The 26,022-nt window shown below is 43.5% G+C and overlaps 1 protein-coding gene across 1 annotated transcript in view; it reads right to left on the bottom strand.

Moving 5' to 3' along the window:
• The window catches only part of LOC126456514 (glutamate receptor ionotropic, kainate 2), a 1,353,954-nt gene that overhangs the window by 752,179 nt on the left and 575,753 nt on the right, over nt 1-26,022 (bottom strand). The window contains exon 3 of the mRNA XM_050092267.1: nt 3,829-4,080. Coding sequence (XP_049948224.1) covers nt 3,829-4,080 — 252 coding nt within the window. The remainder of the gene's footprint in view (nt 1-3,828; nt 4,081-26,022) is intronic.

The following is a 26,022-nucleotide window of genomic DNA, read 5'->3' as shown; positions in this document are numbered from 1 at the left end:
CCTTCCTGAAGAACAGAAGATGTGACAGTGTGGAAAAGAAACGTTGGTAGGAGTATCCAGGTATGAGTAGCTTGACTGGTCGGTGAACATGTCGACGATACTTACGCAGAATCATATGGGTAACAAGATGAATAATGGTCAATGAAGCCTTGTTACCCTTAAATAGACTAAGATTCGGAGACTTTGGAAGCATATGACAGCGAAAGTCCAAATGTGCTTTGGGAACAACGCTTCGCTTGCTTTGGGGGTGCAGAAGACGGTCATCTTGCTTTGCTGACAAATCTAATACTAGTTGACGCACATATTACGCTTAATAAGTCCTGTGTCTGGTAATGTGAACATTATTCGCTCCATGTTATCACAGCCGCCAACCTCCTGTGAAATTAGGATGAGCCATGTATGTTTAGCCTAATGTTCGAGACGGTATATCTGCAAGAGTGCATCAAAACTGGATTAAAAATCAGATTGTCAGCTGCCTCGTCTATCGTCAATTTGGCAAATTAATTACCCTAGACGAACGGTTTTAAGTAGCGGTTCCGCTATAGGCTAACGAAATCAGTTCTGCTGATATGCAAGTGTGGCTCCCGATAATTTGGTGGATCACAGTAATAGGTCATTCGTGATACAATTATCACAAACGGTCACTTTCAAATAAATATACAGCATTACCGTCCTAGTCTCGTTGCAAATCATCCATCTGTTTCTCCTAATTGATCCAAGGACGAACTTCGGATATAGTGGAAGCCAGTTACTTACTATAGCTACTAATGTGCCAGGAAATAATTATTCTTTTAACTAATATGGTAGTAATAGGTGTGTCCGGTACTGTTACAATGTTGTGCTTCGTAAAATGTTTGGGATATTTGTTTGTGTTACCCTTAATGTGTTGATTAGTATGCTGGCACACACCTTGTTGGTCGCTTATTGCCTTTGTTTCGATGAGCAACAATTGTAGCAGTGATGTGTCATTACACTAAATTTACACCAGTTGCTGTCTACTTAAGGACTACTCTAGTCGTTATGACCGTTAACAGTTACTCATAAATAAACATTAACTACTAGTTTCTATCACCACATCATTTTCAGTTTTCATAAAATTACTTACCACAATCTGCGTTTATTGAAGCAAGTATGTAAGATTTCGCGAGCGCAGGTATTTGCCTGCAGGGGAACAGCGACTGTTAGAACATAAAACTGTGGAGCCGCCACAAGTCGCATTTAACTTTTTCTTTATTTTATATGTTTCACTCGTCCAGCGCGAGCATCTTCAGAATTTACGTAGTACAGGTCTACAAGTTATTTGTAATGTATGCTCCAGAAATTGGGCCATTACGGAATGAGAGGAGTAGCTCACAACTGACTGACCTCTTACCTTAACAATAGACAGATGAAGGTCATTACCCACAGCGTTGAGAATGGCTGTGATGTGGGGTCTGAGTGGGGAACGGTCAAATGCGGGAGTACCCCAGGGATCAGTGTTGTGGCCACTCCTGTTCCTTATTTATATAAATTATATGCCTTCTAGTATTACGGGTAGTTCTAAAATATTTCTTTTTGATGATGACATTAGCTTGGTGTTGAAGGATATTGTATGCAACATTGGCTCTGTTTCAAATAGTGCTGTTCACGACATAAGTTGATGGCTTGTAGAAAATAAACTAAAGCTAAATCACAGTAAGACTCAGTTTTTACAGTTTCTAACACACAATTTCACATAATGGGAATATGATTAGTGAAACTCAACAGTTTAGATTTCTAGTTGTTCACATCTATCACAACTATCGTGGAAAGCCCACATTCAGGATTTTGTTCAAAACTTAATGCTCTCATTTTATTATTTGGACGATACCTGAAGTAAGTGATCGTTTGACCTGTAAATTAGTCTACTTTGCTTATTTTCATTCGCTTATGTCGTATATTATATTTCGGGTAAATGTTCTAAAAGGATATTTTTGGCTTAGAAGTGGGCAGTTCGGGCAATAAGTGGTGTAAGTTCGCAAACCTCTCGTCGACCCCTGTTCTCCATTCTGGGAATTTTGACATTGGCCTCTCGAGATTATATATATATATACTGTCTTTTCTTGTTAACAATATCAGCTTATTCCCAAGAATTAGCTATTTTCACTCAGTTAATACTCAAACTGCATTTATGCAGAAAGGTCCGCAGTATACTGCTGCATCCATTTCCAATAGCTACCACAAGAATTCAAAAATCTTAGCAGTAATCCAAGCACTCAAATCGAAACTGAAGAGTTTCCTCATGGATCACTCCTCCATTCAGTTGAGGAGTTCCCTGAAAAATTAAGGTGATTCTTATGTTATATTGCTGATTACATTTACTTAAACTCATGGCTTTTCTTTTTTCGGTTCACAAACATTTTGATTTATCTGTTATTACTTTGATGTTGTTATTTCATGTGCTGACACGTTCCATGACTTTGGAGATTTGCTCCTCCATTTGGTCCTGCGGAACTAGACGTGTAAATAAAAATAAAACTAACATCTGACGGTGCTCGAGTGAAACATGTAAAATAATGAAAGAAAGAAAAGTTTCGTGCGAGCTGTGGTGACTGTACAGTTTCAGTGATGTAGATCTGAGTGAAGTTACTTGACGCCACAGTAAGAACATTACAGGCTGTTATAAGAAATTTCTGATGTCTTAAGACTGCATAAAACCAGTCAGAGGACTCATAACCCCCGCCCCCCCCCCACCCCTTCAACCCTAAAAGAAAAGATGATATGGTGATAGAAACGGTTGTTGTTGTTGTGGTCTTCAGTCCTGAGACTGGTTCGATGCAGCTCTCCATGCTACTCTATCCTGTGCAAGCTTCTTCATCTCCCAGTACCTACTGGAGCCTACATCCTTCTGAATCTGCTTAGTGTATTCATCTCTTGGTCTCCCTCTACGGTTTTTACCCTCCACGCTGCCCTCAAATACTAAACTGGTGATCCCTCGATGTCTCAGAATATGTCCTACCAACCGATCCCTTCTTCTAGTCAAGTTCTGCCACAAGCTCCTCTTCTCCCCAATTCTATTCAATATCTCCTCATTAGTTGTGTGATCTACCTAACTAATCTTCAGCATTCTTCTGTAGCACCACATTTCGAAAGCTTCTATTCTCTTCTTGTCTAAACTATTTATCGTCCCCGTTTCACTTCCATACATGTCTACACTCCATACAAATACTTTCAGAAACGACTTCCTGACATTTAAATTTATACTCGACGTTAACAAATTTCTCTTCTTCAGAAACGATTTGCTGGCCATAGCCAGTCTACATTTGATATCCTCTCTACTTCGACCATATAGCAAAACTCTTACTACTTTAAGTGTCTCATTTCCTAATCTAATTCCCTCAGCATCACCCGACTTAATTCGACTACATTCCATTATCCTTGTTTTGCTTTTGTTGATGTTCATCTTATACCCTCCTTTTTATTTATCAGCAGCTGTTGGTGGTTGTAAAGTACGGCTATTTAAAAATACTTGTGACATACACAGCCAAGAAAATACAAGGTGAATAAAATATGCATGGATAACGTTTCATGCACGCTAAGTTAGTCAAACCAACTTACAATTTCTATCCGTGGTTTAGGTAATGTAAGATGATTTGCCTGTCTTAAGGCGCATGAAATATTTTACGCTGTCAGTTTTATCTTGTCTCCCTTATATCTTGCAATTATAAAACTAGGAAGCACTACCTCATATAACCAGAAAAATCATGCAAATACATCTCTGACACAAAACTTTGGGCTGCATTGTGAATTAGTATACTGTGTGTCACTAGTTTTGGGTGCGGAGAAAGAATCGTAGACTGGTAGACCTACCGTAGTCTTCTTCGTAGATGATGGCGACCTTGGTCCAGTTGAGGAAGGCCATGAGGTCCTTGAAGGCGCGGTTCATGTGCTCCTGCGAGGGGTGCAGGTTGATGGAGAACTCCTTGAAGCTGGGCTCGAAGTCGAGACGCGCCTCGACGTGCGGAACGTCGAGTGCCTCGCAGATGGACTGTATGTGGGCGCCCAGCAGCGGGTCCGACGGTCCGAAGATGGCCTGCACGCCGTGCTCCAGCTGCTTGCAGGCTGCAACATAGGAGGGCAGCGCGGTGAGCGCACCGCCAGGTGTAGAGGTACACCTAGTCTACAATTTAGCCCGAAGACTGAACACATACTGAAACCAACACGTGTGAAATGAGGCCGTGCATTCGAATGAGGGCAAGAACACGTGCAGTACTTCAAAATTACCCAAGAGCTGTGTAAACAATGTATCTGGAACGAGATAACTGAAATAGAGTGAGTCTGAATGACCATGAATGAGCATCACATCATAGCATGGTTTCTACGAAGTACGCTAGTTGTTGGGGATGTAAGACCAACCAATGAAGGCCCTCACGGCCAGTGCCTACTTCAGTTATAACTTCCGTGGTGAGAGTGTTCGAATCATAAAAAAATTCTCTAACGTTTCGTCCGGATCTGCGGGAGACATCTTCAGCGACGTCATTATCAAATTTGTCTCTGAAGATGTCTCCCGCAGAACGGACGAAACGTTAGTGAGTATATTTCCACGTTGACCATGGTTATTCAGACCGAAAGTCTCAAGTGAACTGTGGTCGCTCAGCCGCCGCTTACGACTTACAGAGATTGGTCGAAACTCTTTTCAGTGACATCTTGTGTACATGATTGGATAATAGATTCTTCTACCGTTCTCAAGCGAGAGTCGAGAGAGAGAGAGAGAGAGAGAGAGAGAGAGAGAGAGAGAGAGAGAGAGAGAGAGTCGACAGAAGAAGTATACAGAGGCAATATTTCATCCGGTGTAAACATTTCCCGAAAGAGAACACCTGTATCCCTTACGTTAAATGTGCCCTGTTGCGTTGCAAACTTAAATGGCCGAACATGATTCTCGACGAATCCATATCCCGCCATCAACGTGTAACGCTATACGTGGGGACAAGACAAACTATCCCGTGAAAGTCTACGTATATTCAAAAACAAGCTTTAGATGAGGTATCTCGGAATGTACTGAGTCCTCCTATGAATAGCTCCCGTGCGGATCACAAAAACAAGATTAGACTATAAATGCGAACATTTTGGGTTGGGCTTTATCGTGACTGTTATTGATATAGAATGAAATAACAAGTTTATTGTTACCAGCCACTGGTAACAGTAAAATTGTTCTTTCATTCGAAGATCAGACTAATTATACCGTTTATAAAGCCGTCTAAGCAGTCACTATTCCGGCAGTACACTCCGATTGGAACGGGAAGAATCCATAAAGAACGATAAAAGGGGAAGTACTCTCCACCGCACACATCACATTGGTTCTCAGGTTGGAGCCGTAGACACAGAAATATGTTTCCAGCACAATGGTTGGATTTTTTACCTAAAAAATATCTCACGGCTTAGAGATACAGACCAGCGACCATTATCAAAATAATTTTACTGGCGTAATCAGCTGATTAGTGACTACTCTAAATTGCCGGTTGGCAGAGAAGCATACTGCTACAAAGTGGAAGATGCTAAATATTGTTTCCTTCAGTGGAACAGAAACACTGGCACAGTCATATCTATTTATGGACATACTTACGAATTTGGAGCACCTTTGTCGAACTATTCATGACGCCTTTCTGTTGAAGTTAACTCGACGATACCTAAAAAATTCTACTGCTATAATATATTCGACTCTACTTCCTTTGTAAAGTTCTTCTTTATTTGGAGCACACTTATCGAAATATTTTAGACATCATTCTATTGCAATTGACTGGACGATACCTCAAAAGCCCTGCTGCTATAATACATTCGAGATTACTTCCTTTTGTAAAGTTCTTCCTTTTTTACTGGAAATCGTATTGAACTACCAACAGCTGATATAAAACTGTTTGTTCTTTCTGGCAGCTTCTGTTGTTCAGTACTGACCTGCCATTTGAACTCTTGATGTTAGTACAGCTCTTTCCTGCAAATAGTTCTTTAATTTTGCTGTCTACAGCATGTATGTTTGCTGCCTCCTCTAACCATTCCAGCTTTGCCGCTTTGCACTCTCTCTCAGTATTCTAATTTACACAATTTCGTTTCTATTTCCCTGAATCATTTGCTGCATTCTTATATTTTATCCTGTGGCTAACCAAATTTAGTCTCGAATGACTTACACTGGGCTTTGCTATCTGCTTGCTTCTGCATCTGCTACCTTCATTATTTCTTCTCTCAGAGTTAACTCTTAATCATCTGTCGTGCTTCTTTCACCTACACTATGTGATCAAAAGTATCCGGACACCACTAAAAACATACGTTTTTCATATTAGGTGTGTTCTGCTACCACCTACTGACAGGTACTCCATATCAGCGACCTCAGTAGCCATTAGACATCGTGGGAGAGTAGAATTGTGCCTTCCGCGGAACTCACAGACTTCGAACGTGGTCAGGTGATTGGGTGTCACTTGTGTCATACGTCTGTATGCGAGATTTTCACACTCCTAAACATCCCTAGATCCACTGTTTCCCATGTGATAGTGAAGTGGAAACGTGGAGGGATACGTGCAGCACGAAAGCGTACAGGCCGACCTCGTCTGTTGACTGACAGATACCGCCGACAGTTGAAGAGGATCGTAATGTGTAATATGCCGACATCTATCCAGACAATCATACAAGAATTCCCAACTGTATCAGAATCCACTGCAAGTACTATGACAGTTAGGCGGGAGGTGAGAAAACTTGGATTTCATGGTCGAGCGGCTGCTCACAAGCCACATATCACGCCGGGTAAATGCCAACGACGCCTCGCTTGGTGTAAGAAGCGTAAACATTGGACGATGGAACAGTGGAAAAACGATGTGTGGAGTGACGAATCACGGTACACAATGTGGCTATCCGATGGCGGAGTGTGGATATGGTGAATGCTCGGTGAACTATATCTGCCAGCGTTTGTAGTACCAACAGTAAAATTCAGGGACGGTGCTGTTATGGTGTGGTCGTGTTTTTCATGGAAGGGGCTTGCACCCCTTGCGGTTTTGCAGGGCACTATCACAGCACAGGGCTACATTGATGTTTTAAGCACCTTTTTGCTTTCCACTGTTGAAGCGCGATTCGTGGATGGCGATTGTATCTTTCAACAGAATCGAGCATCTGTTCATAATGCACACCCTGTGTCGGAGTGGTTACGCGACAATAACAACCATGTAATTGACTGACTGCACAGACTTATGACCTGAATCCTATAAAGAACCTTTGGGCTGTTTTGGAACGCCGGCTTCGTATCAGGCCTCACTGACTGACATCGATACGTCTCCTCAGTGCAGCACTCCGTGAAGAATGGGCTGCCATTCCCCAAGAAACATTCCAGCAACTGATTGAACGTGTGCCTGCGAGAGTGGAAGCTGTCATCACGGCTAAGGGTGGGTCAACACGATATTGAATTCCAGCATTACCGATGAAGGGCGCTACGAACTTTTAAATCATTTTCAGCCGGGTGTCCGGATGCTTTTGATCACATAATGTACTTCTGTCAGTTGTTGGCTAAAGCTCCGTATGAAACTCTCATCTATCTTAGATTCTTTGGACAAGTCGACCTTCCATCTTCTTAATTTCCTACCTCCTTAAAATGAGCCGTGTTACGTAAATGGCATGTCGATGTGCACTTCTGCAACTCATAAAGTAGTGGTAGCTACGTTATACACAAATTGCAAATTGTTGATAATGTAGCTCCCGTTACTTTGAGCTGCAAAACTGTATTGCGATATCCTATTTACATAACAGGGCTCATTTTAGAGAGGTAAGAAGTTAAGGAGATGGCATGTTGACATATTCATAGAAGCTAAGGTTGTCACAACAATTTTCGTAGTTTGACAAATCGTTTGGAGATACGTTTTGTCGAAAATGTCCCTAACAATTAAAACTAGGTGCTCTGTTAAGTAAAAGAGTAGTAGGTTATTATGTATAGCTCGATATTTGGATGTGGATACAGTTCGTTCTTCCGTTATAAAGTCAAAGAAGCTATGGCTGGCAGTATCGAGTACTTGGTATTCCACACAGCCCTCTTTGACTGTACGATTTGTGACTTACGCTAGTAGATAAATGTGAAACGACTAATCTCTGCTACATAAACAAATAATAATAAATACCTGACATTGTGAGCCGGAGAGCGATCGTGAACTCAGTGTAAAGAAAGCTGCATAGATGAAGTTTTTATTGCCTCGACCGCATGTAGATACCAACTGGATTACCAGTTTCGGCAGGTCGGAGCTGCCATCTTCAGATTCTCAGCGTACAACTTACGAAATCATGCCGTTGTAATGGACTCATGATGAAAAGAGCGTAAAACATTAAAAAATGTAACTGATTTTGCATGGCTATACATAGTCATAAGGTGTGGCACATCAAGAAGCGCCGCATGTGCCTGAGCTGACTGCCGGCTACGTACGTAGCAATCTCAGGGTTGTATTTTGTGTGCAGAACATCTTTTTCCAAATGTTTATCACTACTGTATGTGCATTTTTACAAACCTATTCCAATTTTCCCGACTATTCCATATAAAACTCTAACTACAGCCTCTTTAGGTGGTAAGTTTTTTAAATTTTTAGTAACAGAAGTACACATACTGCTACTTATTGCCAAAGAGTTGACGTTTATGATCAAGTATGTCTGAGAGCTAAGAATGACTTTAATTTGGAGAAACAGCTACGGAAGTAGATCGTATTCCACATCTCCGAACTAATTAGTTTGGCATTACATTTTAGTGGCAGTGAATGGGTAAATGGTAAACGTTGATGAGTATTAGGATATCTAAATTTGATTATCGAGGATGTTTAATATACCGGGTGATCAAAAAGTCACTATAAATTTGAAAACTGAATAAATCACGGAATAATGTAGATAGAGAGGTACAAATTGACACACATGCTTGGAATGATATCGGGTTTTATTAGAACAAAAAAAAATACAAACTTTCAAAAAATGTCCGACAGATGGCGCTTCATCTGATCAGAATAGCAATAATTAGCATAAGAAAGTAAGACAAAGCAAAGATGATGTTCTTTACAGGAAATGCTCAATATGTCCACCACCATTCCTCAACAATAGCTGTAGTCGAGGAATAATGTTGTGAACAGCACTGTAAAGCGTGTCCGGAGTTATGGTGAGGCATTGGCGTCGGATGTTGTCTTTCAGCCTCCCTAGAGATGTCGGTCGATCACGATACACTTGCGACTTCAGGTAACCCCAAAGCCAATAATCGCACGGACTGAGGTCTGAGGACCTGGGAGGCCAAGCATGACGAAAGTGGGGGCTGAGCACACGATCATCACCAAATGACTCGCGCAAGAGATCTTTCACGCATCTAGTAATATGGGGTGCTTCTTTTTGGTTCTAAAACCCATATCATTCCAAGCATGTGTGTCAATTTTTACCTCTCTATCTACATTATTCTGTGGTTTATTGAGTTTTCAAATTTATATTGACTTTTTGATCACCTGGTTGTTCACGAAGAGACACAGGGCGTGATCATCGTAGCCATTGAGCTGTTGACAAAAAATGGAACGCAGCAGTGAATTAACCTCTTTCTTCTTGAAAACCTTCCTTCTCAGTTTAACAAGTCGACAAGTAGCTTTTTAACACTACCGGAGAAAATGCACGGCCCGGCCGGGTTTCGTGTCGGCGTAGCGACCGCGCAGCTCCCCGGAAGAGGCGAAAATCTCTTGAGACGGCGTAATTCGATTATCGAGTGGAAGCTGCAAAGAACGGCGCGTGAACGAGGCGGATCTCCAGCGCTGGAGGGTTGGCGACGCCTGGAGGGAGGCGGCGGCGCCGCAGGTGATTGCATTCCCCCGTGACGCGAATGCCACGGATTCCCCTCGCCTCTGCCGCCTGACAGGGCTACCAACGTTCACCCAGCGCCACTTGTCGCTCGCGAAAAGACTCCCTGCTGCCGGTCGACGTCTTCACTGGTTCATCAGTTGCTGCACGTGTAATTCTAGTTCAAAATAGTTCAAATGGCTCTGAGCACTATGGGACTTAACATCTATGGTCATCAGTCCCCTAGAACTGTAACTACTTAAACCTAACTAACCTAAAGACATCACACAACACCCAGTCATCACGAGGCAGAGAATGTAATTCTAGAAAAACTACCTCTTTCACCTTAATTACAAATTATAAGTGCGGAGATTCAGAAAAGGGAAATGTTGATACCTCATGAAGAGTCATATCAATTGATCCCTGTTTTATTCACGTTGTGCCATACACTTCTTTCTTCCCAAAGTTCGATTCAGTACCTCCAGGTTTGTTGTTAGATTTAACCAAATCTTCAGCATTCTTCTGTAACACCAAATTTCAAAAATTTCTGTTCTCTTCTCGACTAAGCCGCTTATTGCCCAAGTTTCAATACCGTTCAAAATTATATTCCAGACAATGTCGTCTGAAAAGCCTCCCTAGCATTTAAAATTACAGGGTGGCGCACGAAATGTGTTACCATTTTGTTTTTGAATATAAACTTTATTGTCAATACAATCTGAAAGGAACATATACTACAATTAAGAGCCGTCCATGGAGATTTGTTCTAACTCAGCACATGCTCAAAATGTCCACCATTCCGTTTCCTAACTTCCTTCAAACGAACACTGAAGTTAGTGATTACCCTACGGCACATGTCTTCCGTAATTTCACTGCAAGCTTGAAGAATAAGTCTTCTGAGCTCCAAAAATTACCACAGCTTCTTGCTATTGCCTTGCCCTTCAACGCGCAGTGGTTCATGCAAGATGGAGCAAGGCCACATACTGAAAACACTGTGTTGGAGTATACACGAGCATTTCGACATGCGGATCATTTCCCTCAGGTTTACAGGTCGCTTCAATGACAGACAAAATTGGCCCCCCAAATAGTCCAGACCTCAATCCATGTGACTTGTTTCTTTGGGGGTACCTAAAGGAAAAAACTTTCCCGAAACGTCCACGTGATTTAATGGAGCTCAGAAGACTTATTCTTCAAGCTTGCAGTGAAATTACAGAAGACATGTGCCATAGGGTAATCACTAACTAAGGTGTTCGTTTTAATGAAGTTAGGAAACGAAATGGGGCCGGCCGGAGTGACCGAGCGGTTCTAGGCGCTACAGTCTGAAACCGCGTGACCGCTACGGTCGCAGGTTCGAATCCTGTCTTGGGCATGGATGTGTGTGATGTCCTTAGGTTAGTTAGGCTTAACTAGTTCCAAGTTCTAGGGGACTGATGATCTCAGACGTTAAGTCCCATAGTGCTCATAGCCAATTGAACCATTTTTTTTAAACGAAATTGTGGACATGTTGAGCATGTGCTGAGTTAGAACAAATCTCCATGGATGGCTCTTCATTGTAGTATATGTTCCTTTCAGATTGTATTGACAATGTTTGTATTCAAAAACAAAATGTTAACACATTTCGTGCACCACTCTGTATGTTACATGTTAACAAACTCCACCTTTCCAAAAATACTTTCCCGCTATAGCCAGTCTATGTGTCGCATCCTCTCATATCATCAGTTGTTTTCTGTCCAAAGGGCAAAACAGATCACTTGTCATAAAGACTTATTTCCTAACTTAATTCCCTCAGTATTGCCTTCTTCGACTACATTTTCTTACTCTTGTTTTACTTCTAACGGAAGGTGTTTTTAGCACTCTGTTCAATCCATTTAGCTAGTATTGGTAGCCCTTCATCGTCTCTGACAACATTACAAAGTCATCTGCGACGTAATTGCAATGTCTTCTGCAAATGTCAAAGTTTTTACTTTCTTGTCTCTTGAACTATAATACCTTCCCAAAGTCCTCCTTTGTTTACTTTAGTGCATGTCTATATATAGAAATTAAGTGACAGTGGACAGAGGCTACAACCCTCTCTCGCTCCCTTCTAAACCAGTGCTTCCCGTTTATATCCTTCGGTTCTTCTAAGTGCAGTCCGATTTCTTTTCGCTTCCTGTATTTTACCACTGCTACCATCAAAATTTCAGGAGAATGTATTCCAGTCAGTTTCGTCAAAACATTTCACTAAAACTACAAATTCTACGAACATAAGTTTGCCTTTCTTTAACCTATCATCTAGGGCATGTCATAAGATTGGGAGTGCCTTGCGTGTTCCTTAATTTCTCCGGAATCGAAACTGACGTTCACCGAAGTCGGCTTCGAGCAGTCTTTCCATACTTCTATAAAAGTTTTTGTTAGTATTTTGCAGTCACGGCTTATTAAAAGTACGTTAGGAAATTTTCACACTTGCCAGCATCTGTCTTCTATGAAATTAAAATTATTATATTGTTTTTGAAGTTTGTGGATATTTCGCTTGTCTCATATATCTTTAAACAAGGTGGGTTAACTTTGGCAGGGCTGGCTCTCTCTGGGATTTAAGTAATTTAGAAGGAATGTCGTCTGCTCCAGGACGTTGTTTCCACTAAGGTCTTTTACTACTATGTCAAGTTCTCCTCGCAGTGTCACGTCTCCCATCTTTTAATTTACTTCCTCTTCGCTTCAGTTTTATTTCGTTTGTATAGCTCTTGTCCTTCTAACTTTCAGCTCTCGCCTCTTCGCCTAGCTTTGGCTTGACACTTGATATTCATACGGTTGTTTCTGCTTTCTCCAATAGTTTCTTTAATTTTCCCATCAGGACTCTCCCTTTCTAAGTATTTATGAGTACTTATGAGGCCTTCTGTTTGTCTTCTAGGGAAACATTATGATTGAATTTTCTTATTGTGAGAGTATTAAAGACAGATCTATTTTAATTGTTAAGAATCATTCAAAAGCCAAGAGCGCACAAATTTTTTTTTATTCAAGACAACCGGTTTCAACAGTCGTAGCTGTCATCTACAGGTCTTCAATATCTTTTTATAGTAAAACATGTTCATTTAACGCTGATAAGTCTTACACCATTTAAAGTGGATTTGCACTGTTTATGCCGTCCTCTGTAGCCGAGTGGTTCTAGGCGCTTCAGTCTGGAACCGCGCTGCTGCAACGGTCGCACGTTCGAATCCTGCCTGGGGCATGGATGTGTGTGATGTCTTTAGGTTGGTTAGGTTTAAGTAGTTCTAAGTTCTAGGGGACTTATGACCTCAGATGTTAAGTCCCATAGTGCTCAGTGCCATTTGAACCATTAAGTCTATGGGACTGATGACCTGAGATGGTAAGTCCCATAGTGCTTAGAACCATTTTGTTGCACTGTTTAGTATGTGCCCAGCATATATAAACAGATGTGCAATTGTATCCGGAATTTGTATCGTGTAATAAGCATCTGTGAGCAATATGTGTATGGATATGACCTTCTGGACAACTATGTTTCAAATTTTTTAGTGATGAAAGACGTTTATAGTGTGTTGAGTTTTGTCCACTTAACACCTTGTGCACGAGGTTCAGCGTAAAATGACTTTTACTACTAAAAAAATGTTTAAGATCTGAACATTACAGCTAAGATTGTTGAAACCGTTTGTCTTGAACAGAAAATATTTTATGCGATCTTGCCATTTAAATGATTTTTTTTCACGTATTTTGATTTGTTTCACTATTGAGCGAACAAGACCAGCTGACTTTTTGTGAGGTTCGGTGGGTAATAAATATGCCATGAATTATTATAGTAAAACATATTACAGTTAGCTGTCGCACTCCTCTTCTGCCCGATGTAAGAACATTGGCGAAACCGCCGTACAGACAACCCTGCGCTGATCTCCGAAACACAGGCAGTTCCTCCGCCTTCCCAGCCGCCTCTGCCGGATGAGTGGCGTTCATTCTCCAGACCACAGAGCTGCTCCGCGTCAAACGGGTGGCTCCAGCTGTCGCCTCGGGGTGGCTGCTGCCTTCCGCCTGTTGCTCGACACAGTGGCTTTGCCGGCTGTCAGCGAAGGCGCCCGATCCCTTAACAATACCGCCGTAACAAGCCGCGCGCCCGACTCTGTCTCGCGCCCCGTTAAATGTTCCTCTCCACAAAAGCAGCCTAGTCTCGAGTCAGAATATTCTTGAGACTTCCTTGAGGGATCTTCCCCGAATCGGAGCTTTTGCATAAATTTTCCCGCCGAGAAATTCCGATGCCGACACGATTTCAGAATTCAGACTCGGCGACGCAGAAATATTCGTAGACGCCAGAGTATTTTAATGGCCTATCATTCCTATTCTGTGCTGCTGAAGTGATGCGACATGCTTTCTCATCTGTAAAGAGAAGATGCGGAAGTAGTTACAATTGTACGAAAAAGAAAACCGAAACGTCCTGAACCAGTGAATGGAGTTGATTCACAAATTACCCATGTTACACACTGCAAAGAAATGAGCGAAGGATGGAAGGGAAGGGACGGAAGGAAGGAAGGAATGACGCTTAGGGTTTCACATCAAGCCCACGGCGAAGTCGTTAGAGACGGGACGAACGCTCAAATTAGGGAAGGAAATAGGCTGTGTCCTTTTCAAAGGAACAACCCCGCCATTTGCATTACGCGATTCAGGGAAAACATGAAAACCATGAATCTGAAAGACAGGACGAGGTTTAAAAGTGACGAACCCCCGAATCTAGCCGGCCGCTGTGACCGAGTGGTTCTAGGTGCTTCAGTCTGGAACCGCGCGGCCGCTACGGTCGCAGGTTCGAGTCCTGCCTCGGGCATGGATGTGTGTGATGTGGTTAGATTGGTTAGGTTCAAGTGGTACTAAGTTCTAGGGGACTTATGACCTCAGATGTTAAGTCCCATAGTGCTCAGAGCCATTTTGAATCCCGAATCTACACCTACACCTACATCTACAAACATACCCCACAAGCTAGCGTTTGGTGCTTGGTCAATTGTACCCTGTACTACTACTAGTCATTTACTTTTCTGTTCTACTCGCAAAGACAGCGAGGGAAAAAAAGACCGTGTATATGCCTCTGTACGCGCTCAGATTTCTCTTATGTTCGTAGTCCCTCGGCGAAATGTGCGTTGGCGGTAGTAGAATCGTTCTGCAGTCAGCTTGCACCTGTTCTCTAAATTTTCTCAACAGTGTACCTCAAGAAGGTCGCCTTCCCTCCAGGGATTCCCATTTGAGCTAGCAAAGCGTCTCCGTAAAGTGAGCACGTTCTTCGAACCTAGCAGTAACAAATCTAGCGGTCCGCCTCAAATTCAGGTGGCTCGAAGCACTATGGGACTTAACATCTGAGGTCATCAGTCCCCTGGACTTAGAACTACTTAAACCTAAGTAATCTAAGGACATCACACACATCCATGCTCGAAGTAGGATACGAACCTGCGACCGTTGCAGCAGCGCGGTTCTGGAGTGATGCTCCTAGAGCCGCTCGGCTACAGCGGCGAGCACCTCAAAATTGGTTTGATGCCTTTAATACCACCCGGTATGGATCCCAAACACTCGAGCAGTACTCAAGAATAGATCGCACTAGAGTCTTCTAAGCGGCCTCCTTCACAGATAAACCACACTCACCTAAACTTCTCCTAATAAACCGAAGTCAGCCATTCGCTTTCCCTACTACAATGCTTATATCTTCGTTCCATTTCATATCGCTTTGGAATACATATATATCGGACCGGACTGTCAAATAGAAAACTACTAATGCTGTATTCTAACATTATTTTTCCTACTCATCCGCGTAAACTTACATTTTTCTACATTTCGAGGCAGCTGCCAGTCATCACCCACCAACCAGAAATTTTGTCACCTTGTATCTTGTATCCTGCTAGAGACACTCAACGAGAACACCCTACCACACACCACAGTATCACCAACGAACAACTGTAGATTGCTGCTCGCCCTGTCCACCAGATCGTTTATGTATCTAGAAAATAACTGCGATCATATCACACTTCCTTGGTGTACTCCCGGCGATACCCTTGTATCTGATGAACATTCGCCGTGGGGGACAACATATTACTTAAAACGTCTTCAAGCCACTCACTTATCTGGGAACCTATTTCGTACGTTCATATCGTCGTGAACAATTCTCACTTGGGCACCGTGTCAAATACTTTTCGTAAATCTAGGAGTATTGAATTTCCCTATTCGCCTTATCTATAGTTTCCAGGACCATGCGACAAAAGGGCAATCTGAGTCTCGCAAAACTAATGCTTCCTAAAACCACGCTAATTCGTGGACGTAACGTTTTCCGTCTTAAGGAAATTTATTGTATTCGAACTGAGAATATGTTTACTTATTCTGCAGCAAACCATTGTTAAGGATCCTCGTAAGCATACTAGTCAGGCTTGTTGGTAACTACGAGGTCTAAAATATTTTCAGCGCGTGTGGGCTGTCGAACCAGCTGCTCAAGTTCTCGGAGAATATGTTCAAATGTACTTCACAAGACTGTCTGCCTGTACCCCCTACAACGAATCGATAGACATCCTAGTTTATATTCTTTAGGTTAAAGTCACATACAACCAATATTGCAAGCTATGCTTGTAGGGAATGTATATTTTACCTCCTACGGCGCTTAATCTCTCTTTACAATATACGTTCCATTACTCTCCAAATATCTCAGTGCTTTCTATTTCACGTTACTGCCAGCTCTAGGTCCCGAGAATAATAAGAGCGCGAGAAATTTGCTTCAGTAATTTTGTCAGGAATATTTCGAAAATTTACTGATAAAATTTTGACAGTTGATGTGTCATCATCATGAACACGGTCTGATTTCCTATCTATGTGTCGTCTAGGGTAGCGTCAAAATGTCATCAGTCCCGGGTTCGAAACCTACCACCGCTTAAATTTTGATTAATAATCAGCACTGGCGGCCGAAGACTTCCGGCATAAAAAAATCTCCCTCATTTTGCCAATGACTGTGTCAAAGAGGGAGGAGGAAAGGACAGTGATTCAGAGTACTCTTGTCCTTGTGATGGAAGACTGCCCTTAAAGGCTTGAAAATCAGCAATGATCAGCTGCATGAGGATGTAGAAGGTAATGGAAACCACATAACGAGTATTATTCCATTATCAAACGCAAAGTCAGAACTGTATCTCTGGTGCCGTGCCTAGACGCTCAGTACCTCGGTTCGATCGCGTCCGCATTGTTACTTCGTGCCAGGAAGGGCTCTCAACAAGGGAGGTGTCCAGGCGTCTCGGAGTGAACCAAAGTGATGTTCGGACGTGGAGGATATAAAGAGAGACAGGAACTGTCGATGACATGCCTCGCTCAGGCCGCCCAAGGGCTAATGCTGCAGTGGCTGACGGCTACCTACGCATTAGCCCTCGGAGGAACCGTGAATAATGCTTTTCGTGCAGCCACAGGACGTCTTGTCATGACTCAGACTGTGCGCAGTGGGCTGCATGATGCGCAACTTCACTCCCGACGTCCATGGCGAGGTCCATCTTTGCAACCACGACACCATGCAGCGCGGTACTGAAGGGACCAACAACATGCCGAATCGACCTCTCAGGATTGGCGTCACGTTCTCTTCACTGATCAATGTCGCATATGCCTTTAACCAGACAATCGTCGGAGACGTGTTTGGAGGCAAACGGGTCAGGCTAAACGCCTTAGACACACTGTCCAGCGAGTGCAGCAAGGTGGAGGTTCCCTGATGTTTTGGGATGGCATTATGTGGGGCCGACGTACGCCGCTGGTGGTCATGAAAGACGCCGTAACGGCTTGTGCCATACGTGAATGCCATCCTCTGACCGACAGTAGAACCATATCGACAGCATATTGGCGAGGCGTTCGTCTTCATGGACGACAATTCGCGGACCCATCGTGCACATGTTGTGAATGACTTTCTTCAGGCTAACGACATCGCTCGACTAGAGTGGCCAGTATGTTCTCCAGACGTGAACTCTATCGAATATGCCTGGGATAAATTGAAAAGAGCTATTTACGGACGATGTGACCCACCAAACACTCTGAGGGATCTATGCCGAACCGCCGTTGAGGAGTGTGACAATCTGGACCAACAGTGCCTTGATGAACTTGTGGATAGTATGCCATGTCGAATACAGGAATGCATCAATGGAAGAGAACGTGCTGGTGGGTATTAGACGTACCAAAAATGGTTCAAATGACTGAGCACTATGGGACTTAACATCTATGGTCATCAGTCCCCTAGAACTTAGAACTACTTAAACCTAACTAACCTAAGGACATCACACAACACCCAGCCATCACGAGGCAGAGAAAATCCCTGACCCCGCCGGGTATCGAACCCGGGAACCAGGGCGTGGGAAGCGAGAACGCTACCGCACGACCACGAGATGCGGGCTATTAGAGGTACCGGTGCGTACAGCGAACTGGACCACCATCTCTGAAGGTCACGCTGTATGGTGGTACAATATGCCATATTCGGTTTTCATGAGCAGTAAAAAGGTCGGAAATGATGTTTATGTTGAGCTCTATTCCAATTTTCTGTACAAGTTGATGCGTGACTTACTGCAAAGTCGCAAAGAAAGACATTGGCATACTTCCAACAAATAGCTGAGGACACAGGCTGCAATTACTTCTCTGAAATAAAGATGCTGGCACAAGAGAAGAATTCGTGCTGAAATGCGTCAGTTCATTCTCGGAGTAAAAGGTTTCACTGTCTTTGCTTTTAATTCACTCTATCTCAATCTGAATCATACTCTTGCCGGTTAATAAATACTTCAGGCTGATTATGCTTTGCTGCAGTAATTGCCAGGATTAAGCCGATAAAACCTACCATAGTATTTTCTGTAATCTGGTGAATGTAACTTGCATATATCTGTAGCTGCATATTTAGCTGGGTCGTGATGACGCATAAGGATAGCAGAGGTGTAGGCTGGTGATTTGGACCCCATGTGGTGCTCCCAGGGGTCTCGATCTAGCCGTCAATACGCAATATAGAGAGCACGTGTGTATGCATCCCGTCCGGGTTGCCAGAAACAGCCACGGGTCACAAATCGTCAAGCTGGGTGACTGGTTGTCGTGCCCTGCACCGCATGGGAGTCAGAATTTTAACTAAAAGAGTCGTATAATGAGCTGTGACGAGAAGCTAGCAGCGCGCAGAATATTGCCGATTTACAAGCCAAGATATCCGGTAGAAGCAGATGCAATGAAAGTATTTTTCCCAGACTACTTGCTTCCTAGAAGGCAGTGGAGTGGGAGCCCGGTCGTAGATATTGACCAGCTTTGTCTTGTGGGAACGGGCGCACCTGTGCATCGTTTAGAAATTGTTTTGCTTTGTAAGGGCGTTGTTCCGACATCTCGGCACCGCTCCATGTGGTGTGGATTGCCCCGGGACCAGGAAACAATGGGAAGAGATTTCACTGGGTAATCTTGAAGTAGTAGCAGATAGGGGGGACGGGACGCCATTTTCTGAGAATTTCAAGCGTGTGACATCAAGGCATTGGCCTTACTGAAGACTTTGCTGAAGAGTGGGTGGTTTGTAGTTCACAGTTTAAAATAGTATACGACGGTAAGCAACGTATTGGCTAACGTTATAGGACTTTTCCAAGGTGATGAGTTTGTTAAAAATAATATTGTTGACCAGTGTTTAATGCAGCCGCTCCAGGGAGAATTCCACAGACGTTGCGGAGAGCAGAGAGTTCTGTTTAAGGCGCATGACAAGTTAAGACACAGTCAAGGACATTCATTTGAGACAGATTAACCTAAGACAGAAAAAATGGTTCAAATTGCTCTGAGCACTATGGGACTTAACATCTGAGGCCATCAGTCCCCTAGACTTAGAACTACTGAAACCGAACTAACTTAAGGATATCACACACAGCCATACCCGAGGCAGGATTCGAACCTGCGACCGCAGCAGCAGCAGCAGCGCGGTTTCGGACTGAAGTGCCTGGAACCGCTCGGCCACAGTGGCCGGCTTAAGACAGGACTGAGCCTGCGATTTCAGCTTGGCAGGAAGACAATTAGTTATCGACGGTGAGGCTGTGGGCAACAGATCACATCACTCGTAGCTTCCCACAATACAGTATACAAAGCGCAGTGAGAAATTACAGCGTAGGTGAGGGGCAGTGGGGGCTATGTTGGCAGGCGTGTCGTTTCGTGTTTATTAGGTTCTTCGATTTCTATGTTTTGTTCCGCAGTGACTGACGGGTCATTCATATAGTTGCAATGTTTGCAGGAGGTAGTCATATGCCGTTATGGCGAAATTAGAGTAATCACTGTGCGCCAGTGATCTGTCTTTTCATAGATGAGTTGTGAGCTGTTGGTCTTTCCATTCGCCTATCCCACGCGGACTTTGCCAAGTTATTTGGTTGTTAATTTAGTTCTTTTCGATGACTGTAAATGTCAGCCGGGATGGCTGAGCGGTTCTAGGCGCTTCAGTCCCGAACCGCGCGACTGCTACGGTCGCAGGCTCCAATCCTGCCTCGGGCATGGATGTATGTGATGTCCTTAGGTTAGTTAGGTTTAAGTAGTTCCAATATCTAGGGGCTGATGACCCCAGATGTTAAGTCCCATAGTGCTCAGAGCCATCTGAACCATTTTGATGACTGTAAATGCAGTTTTGCGTTGTGCAGAGTGGTCCTGCCCTCCAACTATTTTGGTATGCCGTCAAATGCTGTATACGGCGCCGCTGTCAATGTGACGCTCTCTGGCGATTTTTTTCGCGACCAGCGACATGCAGTGGCCAGAGATGCTGTCTTCTCTCTCGTGACAGCGCGCAGTGCGGTACGAGCCACCCCTGTGGGCCGCCTCTGGCAGATGTGTGATACGTTTTCCCTGTTGCGTGACAGAGGCGTGCAATGAAGGATCTACAAGTTCTAGTGACAAGTTTTTAAGCACGACGTTTTCGACAGCAGAGTTGAGTTGCAAACTGTTCAGTGTCCCTTTAGGAACAGAAACGCTCTTGGTATTGTCTTCATAGTTTTGGTTGTTCCTATGTGGGGAATGGAACATGAGCTAGAATTGTACATTCTACTAGTTGTAGGAAGCGTCTTGTGTTGTAGTTCCCGGCATGCTGACACCTGCGTAGTTTCGTAGCGGTTTTAGTGTTTGTGTGTCTTTTTCAAGTCAGTTATGTATTACGTAGTCGAAAATTCGTTTTGGATCTTTTGTCAGTATTTTCGTGATGTCATGTGGATGTGCATTAGGAGAGAGATATTTGTTTCGTATGCGAACCGTGTGCAGAGTTACTGGATGTACTAAAATTTCTCGGTCGGTCGTTGTCTCCCAGCCAACATGCGCGCTCCCGTTGGCTTAGGCACCACGTCTTGGGAAATTATTTTTGGTTCGCTTTGCGAGGTTTCCTCACTAAGCGTACGATTGCTAATGGAAAGTGACGTTCGCTGTGCGTGTGAAACGTCTGGAGATTACGCCCTCCACACTTCTTTCCCGCTGCTTCGTATGCTAGCTGTACTTACAGATTTGTTTTGGTTGCACCGTCTTAATGTAATGAAGTACTAACTTCCGTACCAGCGATTGCGTGTTTCTCTTCTCAGCTGTTAGCTACTATGCAGTGTGCTCCTGGAAGGGAAAGCGCCTGTGTTCTGCGTTGTTCTCTTGACTTGCTATGTTATGTACAGGTGCATGGCGAGGATTTTATCCTGTTGTTGTTGTTGTGGTCTTCAGTCCTGAGACTGGTTTGATGCAGCTCTCCACGGTACTCTATCCCGTGCAAGCTTCATCTCCCAGTACCTACTGCAACCTACATCCTTCTGAATCTGAGAGAGAGTTAAATCCCCCTGGGCTTTGGTGTTACACTATATGTCTCGTCAGTTTATTCGATGAATGTGTGTGGGTGTAGTTATGTTGTCGTTTCGTGCGGCCCTGTCTTACATTCAGGATTGTTGTGGGGTTTTGGTATGACCTGCGCATTGAAAGCACGACTGCGCAATTATTTTAAGTCGCCACTATGTGTCGATCAGTTTGCCCTGAGTTTCATATAGTGTCTTGCTTTGTTGTAAGCAACGACGTGTATGGTGACCGCCTTATACGAACATTTCGTAAACTTGACTCCCTTTATAGCGTCCACGTCCCAGTATTTTAATATGTTGTTCCCTTGTGTTGTGTGCACTGCGGAAGTACGTTCGTCCTCAAATTTGGCATAATCACTGGCTACCCTGAGCTGATTCAGCAAAAGCATAGTGTGAACGGTTCTAATTCTTTGAATGCTATACTAGCTGAGAGCTCTGATTATTGAGGTGTGCTGCCGTGTGATTGTGGTGTAATGCCCCCGGCAAGTGCCGTTTAGTGATAAAGGAGTTTACTCCCTGTTAAATACTGAAAATTTAGATTAACCGGCATGTACTATCGATTAGTACAGGGCGGTGCTGACAAAAGTGGCTCAGAGAACAGTCTCAAGGTACAAAGAAACACAGCATAGGAAAGGTAGTACAGTACTAAGCTGACTATAGCAGATGTTGAAAGTGACCATCATTCTTCTCTCGGCACTTTTGCGCCCTCGTCAGCACGTTGCTGATGGCGAATCGAAACTGGACTGCTGGAATAGCTGCAGTCTCATCCGAAGTGTCCTGCTGCAGTTCTTGAAGTCTATGAGGGTTGTTGCGGTACGCCTTAGACTTGAGGGCTCCTCACATAAAGTAATCACCCATTGACAGATCAATTGACCTGGGAGGCCAGCTAGGACCGCAACCAGACTGACCCCTGCTAACAACTCTGTAAGGTGTGAAGATTGCGTAAATGTGCTCCAAGATCCGGCTCACTGTAGGGGAAGTTGCTCCATCCTGTTGCAAGTAACTGCAGATCTTGTCTTACATTAATGTTACCACAAATTCACATCCAATCGCATCCACTCATCTGGGCCGCTTTTACTGCCAAACCTTATAGTAACACCTTGCAAAAAAAAAAAAAAAAAATGTTTAAATGGCTCTGAGCACTATGAGACTTAACATCTGAGGTCATCAGTCGCCTAGAACTTAGAACTACTTAAACATAACTAACCTAAGGACATCACACACATCCATGCCCGAGGCAGGATTCGAACCTGTGACTTCAGCGGTCGCGCGGCTCCAGGGTGAAGCGCCTAGAACCGCTCGGCCACACCGGCCGGCTAGCACCTTGCAGTAGATGCCTATTGGCATAGTGTAAGTAACACTAAGTCATTAGTGAGCGCTGTAGTTAATTATGTAGGATTAAGTTTGGAGATGCCTCCACTTTCTACTAATGTATAGCGAGTTGTACTACAAACTGCAAACATTAGGTGTGTACTACATATGTTACTATATTGTGGTCAATGTGCTTTCGTAATCGTAATGCCTTTGCCATTTTATATTTTATGAGGCCAGAGATTCTGGAATGTTGGTTAAACCGTTTTTATTTGCTAAGGTTTTGCATTGTTCGAAGAGATGTTTTTATTTGATGATATTTTTCAGGCGAGTTGAGTCAGTGGTGTTGGTTGGTCTGAGACCCCTCTAGCTACACAGACGTCTGTTCCAGCACGTCCGCTTTACGTTGGTCGGGTACTCCCAAAACCCGAGGGGCGCGCTTCGTCGTTGCCTACCGACGATACGCTAATCGAGATGGGTGGACCATCTCAACTGGCGCCTGGCTCACAAGTACCTCGGAGGTGTACAGCTGTAAAGGATTATTTATTTCTAAAAAGGAAAGCATAACCGAGTTTCAGGACCTGATCCCGTATTCACGTGCATATTAAAATGTGAATCCATAAACGATGCATAACTGAGGCTAAAATACAAACAACCCTATTGGAGGAACGTCCGCAACTGAGCATTTCACCAGAGATTGAATATACCGCTACAGTTGTAAAGTACTTTTTATTATCACACGACCGGTTTCGGGCTCTTATACGCCTATCTTCAGGTGTCGTAACTTGGTGCTGTGACCCCAGGGCGCCGCGGTGGACGTGTACAAGACGCGTGCATGAAAACCGTCGCGCAAGAGAATAACAATGTGGAAAAAGAATGACTCTAGCACATCAGTCTTTGGTGTTCGTTCTTACAATATAATAAAAAGGAATCTAATTAATGAAATGAAATATGGGCCCAAATTGTACCCATTTTATTATAGTATTTTCTGTTCCTACAAACTTGTTAATGAATTAATGTTACAGATACAGAAAAAGCACAGTGTACGCTATCAAGGCAACGTGGATGGGGAGTGGAGCTCCAGGATGGTTGCCACTGCGGTTGGTTGGGATCGAACATTACTTTTCAATCTATTTTTTTAGATAATTTTCTTCTTAATTCCATTCAAACGTCAATCATAAAATCTGCCGCAGTTGTAAAAATTACTTATTTCTAAAAATGAAAGTACAGTCCGGTTTTAGGATCTGTGTACCAATTTCAGGTGCATATTTAAATGTGAGTCCATAAGGGATGGACAACTGAGGCTAAAATAGGTTAAAATAGTGTGTACTGCAAACTAACCTCTCGAGGTTAAAATAGTTTGCAATACACACTATTGTGTGTATTGTGTGTGACTGAAACGGGACTGTACTTTCATTTTTAGAAATAAGAAATTTTTACAACTGCGGCAGATTTTATCATTGACATTGCTGACGAAGAAAATTGTAAAAAAAAAAAAATAGATTTAAAAGTAATGTTTGATCCCAACCACCCTCAGTAGCAACCAAACTGGAGCTCTACTCTTCACCCACGTTGCCTTGATAGCGTTCTCTGTGCTTTATCCGTATGAATAACATTAATTCATTAACATGTTTGTGAGAACAGAAAATAGTATAATAAAATGAGGTCAATTTGGACCCACATTTCATTTCATTAATTAGATGATTCGTTTTTATTATATTGTGAGAATGAACATCAAAGACTCATGTGCTAGAGTCATTCCTTTCCCGCATTGTTATTTTATTACCCGACGGTTTTCATTATGGCATGTGAGTCTGTGGGGAGTCCAACCGAAGCGGATCATGGCAACCGCGAAAAAAGGCTTGCCGAGACCTCAATTGGCGTCTCGTAGTGGCGGTCCGCATCGAACCGGCCAGAAGAGTGACGGCACAAGTTTGATCTGTGGCATTTTATATTGAATGGTGGCGCAGAGATTTTCTTTATAGACCTGACGCGCAGGTAACACCACAGGCTTCAACTGTATGTGATAGGAACCATCCCAAGAGGAGCTGCGTCGCTAGTATGAGATAGAAGCAGCATTTATTTTACGTTAATTGGATAAAATAAGTGCGACTCAAAGGCGTCAAAAGAAGCTGCGTTATCTCTAATGATGGTTGTTTCGAGGACAGCCCAGCCACGGCAGAGAGAGAGAGCGATCGCTGGCGCCAGTAATGCACGCGTATTTGACGGGGGGAGCGATCCCGGCAGTCGGCAGCGTGGCAGCGTCACGTGCCGGTAAGTGGGCGGCGCCGGGACCCGACACGTCGGCCGCGCCCTGCCGGCGCATAACGACCTCGTCCCGGCCACCTGCTCGCCGGGCGCGCGCTTCGATGCGCCTCGTCTACCGGGCTGTCTGCCCCGCGCTCTAACGACGTTCGTGCGATAATAACTCTCACTTGTACTGTTTATTTCGCCTAGAACGATACACTTCAAACAGCGAGAAGATTGGGTGTCAGCTTTAGCAAATTCTACATCTGCGTCTATCATAAATGATATTGTTAGTAATTTTAATCACTTCTGAAATAATTACCATTATTATTATTATCATTACTATTATTTTTATTATTACTCTAATGACGAATGTTAGATTGACACACATAGTGGATACGGTTACTACAAGCCGCACCACAAGTTGGGAAACGGGGCCAAATTTCTGGTAGTTTACTGTCGACTTGATATTTTCACAGATGTTTTATTCGTATCTTCCAGAAACTAGCAGTACGGCAATAACAGCCTTTTAAACACGCCGCTAACGGCATTCAAGTAATTTATAGCAATACAACTACTTAAAAAATTTAAAGAACATTAGTAAACAGGCTACTAAAGTAAATACAGAACTTTGTTAATAAAGTACGGTGAGGTAGTGAAGCTACCGAGACCGCCATTAAAAAAATTACACAGGTCTCAGCAAACACGATTAATGGCAATAAAAGGAATTTACAAACTTAGAGGAATTTAAAATTTTTTTTAAACAAAAGTGTTGTGTTGGCAGAAGAGCCAACACCGTGTTACTAATAGGGGCCGAAATGCACGCGTTTTAGCTCGCGCGCGCTGGCGTGAGGAGGGAAGAACTATACTGACGTGCGGTCTGGAACATGACAAGGAATTAGAATTCAGAAAG

This window comes from Schistocerca serialis, chromosome 1 (assembly GCF_023864345.2).
Source record: "Schistocerca serialis cubense isolate TAMUIC-IGC-003099 chromosome 1, iqSchSeri2.2, whole genome shotgun sequence".
Classification (NCBI taxonomy): Eukaryota; Metazoa; Arthropoda; class Insecta; order Orthoptera; family Acrididae; genus Schistocerca; species Schistocerca serialis.
This window is presented reverse-complemented; position numbering and strand designations above follow the sequence as displayed.